The sequence below is a fragment of the Danio aesculapii genome, chromosome 19, assembly GCF_903798145.1.
Source record: "Danio aesculapii chromosome 19, fDanAes4.1, whole genome shotgun sequence".
Taxonomy (NCBI): domain Eukaryota; kingdom Metazoa; phylum Chordata; class Actinopteri; order Cypriniformes; family Danionidae; genus Danio; species Danio aesculapii.
Window position 1 is genome coordinate 4,487,660 of NC_079453.1, and position 10,630 is coordinate 4,498,289.

Below are 10,630 nucleotides of genomic sequence, written 5' to 3' on the forward strand. Positions count from 1 at the left end.
TCGGCTTCCCTGTGTTTTCTTTTCTCCTGCCAGACGGCCTCAGCTGGAGGAAAACAACTTCACCCGGATAGCAAGATAAGGAGACGCTCTGAAATTCCTGCTCCCCGTCAAGGACACCTGTTGGACTCTACAGGCTTACACACACACACACATACACAGATCACTCCCTACCCCCATACCTAACGCCTTCGTGTGCTTTCACCCACTGGAGGGGGTAGGCGGGTCTGTGACCAGCGCCTCCATGGCTGCAGGACCAGATGGCTGCCCGCCCTTACCAGACTATATCCACACCCCCTGTTCCCATCCCCTGTGGCAATGTTATGTCTTGTTGGTGTGTGTTTTTGTGCTAGATTGCTGGGGCTTTTTCTTTTTCCCTGATCTCACACTGCTCTAACTCAAGAGCAAGGTGAGAGGGAGTTTTTTGCCTCTCTCTCCTGAAATGTATCTTGCTTCCTGTTCCACCTCCTGTGACCTGTCTTCCCCTGGAATTGTGATGTTTGTGTACGGTCGGGGGGGGTTCAAGGCATTTCGCTGCCTTGTACTTGTACATGTGTAATGACAATAACGTTGAATCTAATCTACAGCAAACACTCCAGGCACTGACAAACAGCCCCTTTCATAAAGATTTATTCCACAGGTCTGTCATAATCAGGCAAATATACATTAACATACAGAATATCGGCCTCTTCTGATGCGCCACACGTTAAATAACGCAATAGTTCAAGACACACGTTTGCTTTTTTTCTCTACTTAAAAGAACAATAACAATACATCATAACAACAACAACAACAATAACAATAATAATTCATATCATAAAGATAAGCCAAGTTGTCTTTTCTAAAATTCATCATATAGCGACTCTTTTAAGGTGCACCACTTAATCGGCAGGTGACTTGTTAAAGAAACTCAACAAATGTTGCACCATGACACACACAGTGAAATAGACAGAGACTTTTTGCAAACGTTGTATATGTATATAAGTGTCTCTTTAAGGTCGTCTTCTGGCACTTTCTCCAGAGCGCGTCCGGCTCGGCTGTGTTTCTAAAGTTAAAGCAGTCTGTTTTTGTTGGTTTGGCACACGTCAGGGTGGAAGCGGTGGTAGAGTAAGGCTTCTCTTCTTCTATTTATATCCAGAAGACTCCGATATCTCATCTCTCACAGCACCTCTGCAGGAAAACAGCCGAAAGACACAAGAGAAGATGATTTATTGAGCTATTAAAAGTGCTGTTTGCCATCATCTATGATTGGTATTATGAAACTGAAAATAGAGACGTTTTGAAGAATGCCAAGGCTGCTTTTTTCAGTGGTTCACGCGGTCCAAAAGTCAAAAAACTGCAGAAATCATTGGCCAGTTTCATGCATGGAAAAGATCAGCTTGAAGACTCTTTTAATTGCCTTTTATACATTATTTTCAAGATTTTATTTTGCTGAAATGTTGTCACAGGTTGAAGTTCAGTTTAGTTCAGTTCAGTATAATGTAAATGTCACTGAAGAGCAACTCCACTGATGAGCAGATTTAGTCGGTATATGAACTCTCACAGACGTTGTTGATTTGGAGGATTTGACCAGTTTAGCAAGGTCCCTCTCCTTCAAAAAACTGCAAAAATTATTGTCCAATTTCAAGCATGGAAAATATCAGCTTGGAGAGTCTCCTCATCATCCGTTATGCATTATTTTAAAGATTTTTTCCCCTGATTTTTCCCCTGAATAATAATAATAATAATAATAATAATAATAATAACAAAATAATAATAATAAAATAATAATAATAATAAACTAATAATAATAATAAAATAAAATAATAATAATAATAATAATAAAATAATAATAATAATAATAATAATAATATTAATAACAAAATAATAATAATAATAATAAAATAATAATAATAATAATAATAAAATAATAATAATAAAATAATAATAATAATAATAATAAAATAATAATAACAATAATAATAATAATAACACCAATAATAATAAAAATAAAATAATAAAATAATAATAATAATAAAATAATAATAATAATAAAATAATAATAATAATAATAAAATAATAATAATAATAAAATAATAATAATAATAATAAAATAATAATAATAATAATAAAATAAAATAATAAAATAAAAAATAAAAATAATAATAATAATAAAATAATAATAATAATAATAAAATAAAATAATAAAATAATAATAATAATAATAAAATAATAATAATAATAATAAAATAATAATAAAATAATAATAATAATAATAACAATATAAAAATAATAATAATAATAAAATAATAATATTAATACTAATATTGATAATAATAATAAAATAATAATAATAATATTAATAAATAAATAAGAATAGTGATTATATTAAATTAATATTTATTTTTATAGCACTTTTTTCAATGTAGATCATGTCAAAGCATCTTTACACAGATGAAGTTCTAGTAAATTAAATCAGCTTCAGTTGAGTTGAAGTTCAGTTTAGTTCAGTTCAGTATAATGTAAATGTCACTGCTGAAAGCCAAAACACTGATGAGCAACTCCACTGATGTGCAGATTTAACATGGAGGTTGTTGATTTGGAGGATTTTACCAGTTCAGACAGTTCCTCTCCTACTGCTGAGAATGTAATAACAATAACGATAACAATACTATTATTAATATATTATGCAATCACTCTATTTTAATATATGTATTCACTATTTTTTACAAACGTAAATTGAAAATCACAAGCAAATTTCAATCATAATCTATTTTAATGCATGTTTAAATACAATAAGATTTCCAATAATTTGCATTGTTTCAATTATTAAATTCTATTATTAAAACTCATTCATTCATTCATTTTCTTTTCGTCTTAGTCCCTTTATTAATCTGGGGTCGCCACAGCGGAATGAACCGCCAACTTATCCAGCATATGTTTTACGCAGCAGATGCCCTTCCAGCTGCAAAACCGGAAGCACCCGGAAGAAACCCACGCGAACGCAGGGAGAACATGCAAACTCCACACAGAAATGCCAACTGACCCAGCCGAGGCTCGAACCAGCGACCTTCTTGCTATGAGGCGACATTCTAATAGGACATCGCCCTATTATTAAAACGACTATATTTAAAAATGCTGAAAAATCTTCTGTCTGTAAAAGAAGCACTTGTAAAAAGATTCACAGGAGGGCTATAGATTTAGTCTTCATCTGTATATCTTGTCCATATGTAATCTAAAATCTGATTCTACCTGCCACATGTTGAGGTTTCATAGGCCCCGCTTTCATCATGAACGGTTCCCCTCCCTCGAAGGCCATGATTGGGTCAGCCGGTTGACCCTGCCCGCTGTTTCCACTGTGATTGGACAGCTTGATTATCTCCTCAAAGTCTGCTGCGTCTCCATTGGAGGACAGACCGTTTTGATGCTTAGTGGGCGGGGCTCCGTTAATGACCGGTGCCGCGTCCCAGGACACAGAGCTGAGGAAGACATATAAGCGGGACAATAAGCAAAACATGACATTTCATGCAACATCTATTTCAATTCATGCAACATATCTTGATTACCTCATTGGTGATTGGTTTGTCGCACCACTATGGAGAGTTTCTGATGGAGTTTTCTGTATGACTGCAAGATGAGAGAAAAACAACATAGTATTTCTTTTATTTAACCCTACTTACATGTTTTTACTAAAAGAAAGAGTGATTTTTAGAGATTCACAGTATGATAATTAGATTTTTTACCGCTGTCAGCGACTCTGCCATTCACTTGAGTCGGAGTTTTAGCATCTTTCTGCAATGAAATGAAGAAACCAGGTTTGTTTTCTTTCATTGTGTGTGTTTGAGGTGAATTCAGACTTAATGAAACACACACACACACACATCTCACCTGTGCTCCTGCGTCACTCTTACGAGTCCTCTTCATGATTTCTTCCAGACGCTAAAAATGCAAACACAGTCAAACCCACAGAACTGAACTAAGATCGCAAATACAGTTGAAGACAAGATGATGAGTCCTCCTGTGAACTCTAAATCATTTAAAAATACTTCCCAAGTACTATAATTAACAGATATTTTTTAAAATTCATTCATTTTCATTCACTTACTCCTTTTATTCATCAGGGGTCGCCACAGCGGAATGAACCGCCAACTCATCCAGAATATGTTTTACACAGCGCATGCCCTTCCAGCTGCAACCCATCACTGGGAAACACCCATAAACACTGCTTCACACACATACACTTCGGCCAATTTAGCTTATTCAATTCCCCTATAGCGCATGTATTTGGACTGTGAGGGAAACTGGAGCACCAGGAGGAAACCCACACCAACACGGGGAGAACATGCAAACTCCACACAGAAATAAGATTTATTTTTGGCCTTTTTTTGATTGGATAGTATTTAGACAGGAAGCAAAGTTGGAGAGAGAGAGAGTAGGGGGGTAGGGTAGGGCAGTGTTTCCCAACCCTGTTCCTGGAGGCACACCAACAGTACATATTTTGGATGTCTCCCATTAACTTCAGGTGTTGGAGTCTCTTCTGATGTTATGATAAGACGATTCAGGTGTGTTTGATTAGGGAGAGGTTGAAAATGTGTACTGTTTGGTGTGCCTTCAGGAACAGGGTTGGGAAACACTGGGGTAGGGAAATGTCTTCAAGCTGGGATTCAAACTCGGGACACCCTGACGTGCTACTGCACCATATGTCGACGCGCTAACCGCTAGGCTATTGCGCCGACAATGTTTTTTATTTTAAATATATTTAAAATAGATCTATTTTTAAATATAATAGTTTTAATAAGTCATTTCCAATAACTAATTTCTTATGATTTCACAATTACGACAGCACCTAATATTTTTGACGTTGTTGATTTGGAGGATTTTACCAGTTTAGAAAGTTCTTTCTCTCCTACTCCTGAGAAAGTAATAACAATAGTAATAATAATAATATGGGCAGCGCGGTGGCGCAGTGGGTATTGCTCTCGCCTTACAGCAAGAAGGTCGCAGGTTTGAGCCTCGGCTGGGTCAGTTGGCATTTCTGTGTGAAGTCTGCATGTTCTCTCCGTGTTCGAGTGGGTTTCCTCCGGGTGCTCTGGTTTCCCCCACAGTCTAAAGGCATGCGGTACAGGTGAATTGGGTAAGCCAAATTTTCCTTAGTGAATGAGAGTGTATGGATGTAGAGCGTAAAACATATGCTAGATAAGTTAGCGGTTCATTCTGCTGTGGCATCCCCTGATTAATAAAGGGACTTTGGTGAAAAGAAATCGAACGAATGAATAATGATAATAATATAAATATATTATGCACTCACTACATTTTAACATATAGTTGGTCAGAATTATCAGCCTTTCCGTGAAATTAAAATCTTTTAAAAATATTTCTCATCTGCTATTTAACGTAGATATTGTTTTCAACACATTTTTAAACAATAATATTAATAACTAATTTCTTTTTTTTTTCACAGTTATGACAGTAATCATTTTCTAGTTATTTGGAAAGATACTATTATTCTGCTTAAAGTGCAATTTACAGACTGAATAATTTTAATTAGGTTAATTAGACAAATTTGGAAGGGCATCCGCTGCGTAAAACATGCGCTGGATGAGTTGGTGGTTCATTCCGCTGTGGCGACCCCAGATTAATAAAGGGACTAAGCCGTAAAGAAAATGAATGAATGAATATGATTCTGCTTAAAGTGCAATTTAAAGACTGAATAATTTTAATTAGGTTAATTAGACAAATTTGGAAGGGCATCCACTGCGTAAAACATGTGCTGGATGAGTTGGTGGTTCATTCCGCTGTGGCGACCCCAGATTAATAAAGGGACTAAGCCGTAAAGAAAATGAATGAATGAATATGATTCTGCTTAAAGTGCAATTTAAAGACTGAATAATTTTAATTAGGTTAATTAGACAAATTTGGAAGGGCATCCACTGCGTAAAACATGTGCTGGATGAGTTGGTGGTTCATTCCGCTGTGGCGACCCCAGATTAATAAAGGGACTAAGCCGTAAAGAAAATGAATGAATGAATATGATTCTGCTTAAAGTGCAATTTAAAGACTGAATAATTTTAATTAGGTTAATTAGACAAATTTTCCCAGTGATGGGCTGCGGCTGGAAGGGCATCTGCTGCTGTCACGATCACCAGCGATCATAACTCCCAGATCGCTGGATCTCTCACACAAACACACATGGACTACAATTCCGCCATTAATGGACTACATTGTTTGTGTGAGAGATCCAGCGATCTGGGAGTTATGATCGCTGGTGATCGTGACAGCTGCGTAAAACATGCGCTGGATAAGTTGGCGGTTCATTCCACTGTGGCAACCCTGGATTAATAAAGAGACTAAGTCGAAAAGAAAATGAATGAATAATTAGACAAATTATGTTAATTAGGCAGGTCATTGGATATCTGTGGTTTATTATGTATCTAATCGAACAAAATCTTAAAGGGGCTGATAATATTGACCTTAAAATGGTTTTAAAGAAATTAAAAACTGCTTTCATTCTAGCTGAAATAAAACAAATCAGACTTTCTCCAGAAGAAAAAATATTATAGGAAATACTGTGAGAAATTCCTTGCTCTGTTAAACATTATTTGGGAAATATTTGAAAAAGAACCAAAAAATTCACAGGAGGACGAATAATTCTGACTGTATTTCTGCTAGTTTAATTAAACATGGAGACTGGACTTTTATTTCACCTTCTTTCTCTCCAAGCGTTCCTGCTCCTCCTTCTGGAAGTGTTTCTCTCTTTCGATCCTCTGTTTCTCTGCTTCCTCTCGGGCTTTGGATTCAGCCTCCTCACGCTGTCCAAGACACATAAAACCACATCATCCATTAATTAATACACATCTCCAAAATCCCCAAAAGTCTTGTGTCATCTAGGCCCGCCACAATAATCAATATATAGACTTATCGCACAACACATGGACATGACCTCAACTATTTTCGGTGATGCAATATATATGACCCATACATAAAAACCAATTCTAGCAACATTTCAGCTGTGCAACATCTCTATCTCTACTAGAGAAGTCAGTGTCAGTATTGACAAACAAACACTATAGTATTTACTATAAATTACTATAGTATATTTTAATGTGGGTGAACAACTAAAAACAGATCTGGTAGCAGATGTTGCAGCGTCTGTTACTTTTTACCTTCCTACCTAAATTCTATTGTCTGATCTTTGGAAGAGAGTACTTGCATTATAATGCTTAATGTCCACCATTTGTAAAGCTGCTTTAAAACATTAATTATTGTATAAAGCACTATACATATACACTTGAATTAAATTATATTGACATTCGACATAAAATGGTCTTAAATTGACAATAATATCGTTTATCGCAATATATTTTGGTGCAATATATCGTACAACAGAAAAATTGACAAGCCTGGTATCATCACACCTAACACACAAGTGTTGGCTGGTTGTTTTGGTCTAATAATGTGGTTATTAATGTATTATGTATTAATGTATTAATGTATAATGTTACTGTCAAAAATTAAAACTATTATTTAAATATAAATATCAAATGAAAAATGTTAGAAATATTGCCTACTACAACAGTGACAACTATTGTTTTTTAAATAAAATAAAATATATAAATTATATATAATATTAGATAAAAAAGTTAAGTATTTCATTATAAAATTACTAAAACTGAAAGACTATATTATATTAAAAATACAGACCTACACATATATAAACAAATACTGAAACTAACCAAATTAAAGCTGCACAGAAATATTAAAATAATTTATTAAAGCAAACCGAAAACACTCCAATGAAAGATAATTTAACATTTAAATAAGTCATGAAAAATTTATACTAAAATATTAATGGTCAGCATAATGATCTAGTCACCTGAACTTTCAGAATGAATAGAAAAATGTGTGCAATTACTGCACGAAAACAAACTTCCCTTTGCTGCCACAAGGTGGAAGCAGATGCCAACTATTCGTCATAGTATTAATACAGTAAACAGAAGTAGAGTTCAAAAAATTGAATAATAGATGTAAATTCATCGACCAAATAGCTTCAGCTTTATCCCATAGCTTATAAATACAGATATTGGATCAAGATCAGTCTGCCAAGATATTTATCTGCGTCCTCATCACAGTTTTGTTCTTGCACAAATAATTTCTGATGCTGTTAAGACACAGATGCCCTCTGTATGTCCCACAGACAGAGGCATTAGCCTGTCCTGCATCATCAAATCAAATCTTCACGTCAGATGGTCTGTGTTTTCAGGATAGCAGATCAGAGTCGCCTGGAGGTTTATTTAACATGTGAGTAAACATAATGCAATAAACACTATAATAGTATATGGAAAGAAATGAACTAAACATAACGATCACCTGCTTGATCAAGTAATGTACTAAATTTGAGGCTGAAATATATTAATTTTACAATTAGATGATTTAAAATTTGAATTTTATTAGATTGAAAGCTAGAAATGCTGCCATGGTACTTGAAATAAGTGGAAATATTACATAACACTTGAATAAAGGTTATGCAGAAGCATAAAAACATTAATATAACTGGTAAAAGCACGTAACAATGTTCATAAAATAAAAAATAACTAAAAAGAAAACCAAAAACATAAAAATGAATGATAATTCATATCTCTAGACAGCTCTTTTTCAGTTTATTCCTTGTTCCTCCAGATTATCCATACAGTACAATAACAATCTACACATTTACACTTGCATGATTAGCTTTTTGTCCAATTATTGTGTGGAGTTATTCACGATGCTGAAAGTAATTTGTTAGTTCTAATAAATTGCCTTTTAATTTGGAATGGACTAACCCTTGCCCTAACCCGAACCCTGTTTATGTTTATTTTACTTCACTTATTGTTTACAGTTTAGCTTTCAAAGTTGCTCCCGTAATTCACACAAAGCATCATGGGCTGTAGGAAAAGGGTGGAATAAGTGGTCTCCATGACCCAGAATGCAGTGCTCGCCTGTTTCTGCAGCCGCAGGTTTTCATCATGTTCAGCTCTGGCTCTGTCCTGCGCCTCCTTCTCCTCCTGCAGACGCTGCTGCTCCGCCATCAGTCTGGCCTCTTCATCTCTGCGCCTCCTTTCCTCCTCCTCACGTCTGGAGTGCTCCTCACGCAGAGCTCTGGAGGAACATCAGGCAGCGTTATAAAAAATCTTTTTAGTGCTTAAATTTAGCTTCCATTTTAATAAATACTTTCTGTTTACCTGTAGTAATTTTTAACAGTTTTTAATATTAAGATTTTTTATGTGTTTATTTTATTTAATTTTTCAATTAATTTGAAACTTTTAATTTTAAATTTTAGTTTTTTCAGTTTTAGTTATTTCTAGTAAGATCATTTTTAATGAGTTGCTAGAAGGCCACGTTTGTGAACCTGGACCACAAAACCAGTAATAGGTAAAAAAAACAATAATAAAAATTAACTGAGATTTATACATCATCTGAAAACTGAATAAATAAATTCCATTAATGTAACTATTTGTAAATCTGTAATCTGAGGGTCAAAATATTTCTCAAAATATTGAAGAACTTGCTTTAAAGTTGTCCAAATTAAGTTCTTAGCAATGCATATTACTAATTAAAAATGACATTTTGATATATTTACAGTAAAAAAATTACAAAACATCTATATAATATTATAAAAATGTATATATATATATATATATATATATATATATATATATATATATATATATATATATATATATATATATATATATATATATATATATATATATATATATATATATATATATATATATATATACAGTTAAGGTCAGAATTCTTCGCCCCCTTTGAATTTTATTTATTTTTAATTTCCCAAATGATGTTTAACAGAGCAAGGAAATTTTCACAGTATGTCTGATAATATTTTTTCTTCTGGAGAAACCCTTATTTGTTTTATTTTAGTTAGAATAAAAGCAGTTTTTAATTGTTTTAAAAACATTTTAAGTTTAAAATTATTAGCCCCTTTAAAATATCAATTTTTTTCAGATAGGCTACAGAACAAACCATCGTTATACAATAACTTTCCTAATTACCCTAACCTGCCTAGTTAACCTAATTAACCTAGTTAAGCCTTTAAATGTCACTTTAAGCTGTATAGAAGTGTCTTGAAACATTTCTAGTCAAATATTATTTACTGTTATCATGGAAAAGATAAAATAAATCAGTTATTAGAAATGAGTTATTAAAACTATTATGTTTAGAAATGTGTTGAGAAGATCTCTCCGTTAAACAGAAATTGGGGAAAGAAATTAAACAAGGGGGCTAATATTTCAGGGGAGCTAATAATTCTGACTTTGACTGTATATATATATATATATATATATATATATATATATATATATATATATATATATATATATATATATATATATATATATATATATATAACATATATTTTTAATTATTGGCAAAAACATACCCATGCAACATAATACTAAGTTTTGTTTATATATTCCTCATATAATTTTTCTTTTTTGTTTTGTTCCATCTTTAGTTTTAGTTAACAATAGCTCTGTTCTTTACAGAGTGTGCTGGACATTATAAACATATAGACTAAGTGGCATTTAAAGCACATTTTTAAAATGTTTGAGGGGAGTTTTTTGTATTTTGTAAGTATTTTGGCTGTCTATTTTCA

General features: G+C 33.3%; 1 protein-coding gene across 3 annotated transcripts in view; it reads right to left on the reverse strand.

Annotated features, from left to right (window-relative positions):
* Positions 1-611: 611 nt before the first annotated feature.
* The window catches only part of map7d1b (MAP7 domain containing 1b), a 91,247-nt gene continuing 81,228 nt past the window's right edge, over positions 612-10,630 (reverse strand). For all 3 annotated transcript variants that reach the window (XM_056479343.1, XM_056479344.1, XM_056479342.1), the window contains 7 exons: positions 8,952-9,111; positions 6,681-6,785; positions 3,865-3,915; positions 3,720-3,768; positions 3,543-3,603; positions 3,229-3,455; positions 612-1,167 (listed from right to left, as the gene is read on the reverse strand). In XM_056479343.1, the coding sequence (XP_056335318.1) occupies positions 1,157-1,167; positions 3,229-3,455; positions 3,543-3,603; positions 3,720-3,768; positions 3,865-3,915; positions 6,681-6,785; positions 8,952-9,111 (664 nt within the window). In that variant the 3' untranslated portion in view covers positions 612-1,156. The remainder of the gene's footprint in view (positions 1,168-3,228; positions 3,456-3,542; positions 3,604-3,719; positions 3,769-3,864; positions 3,916-6,680; positions 6,786-8,951; positions 9,112-10,630) is intronic.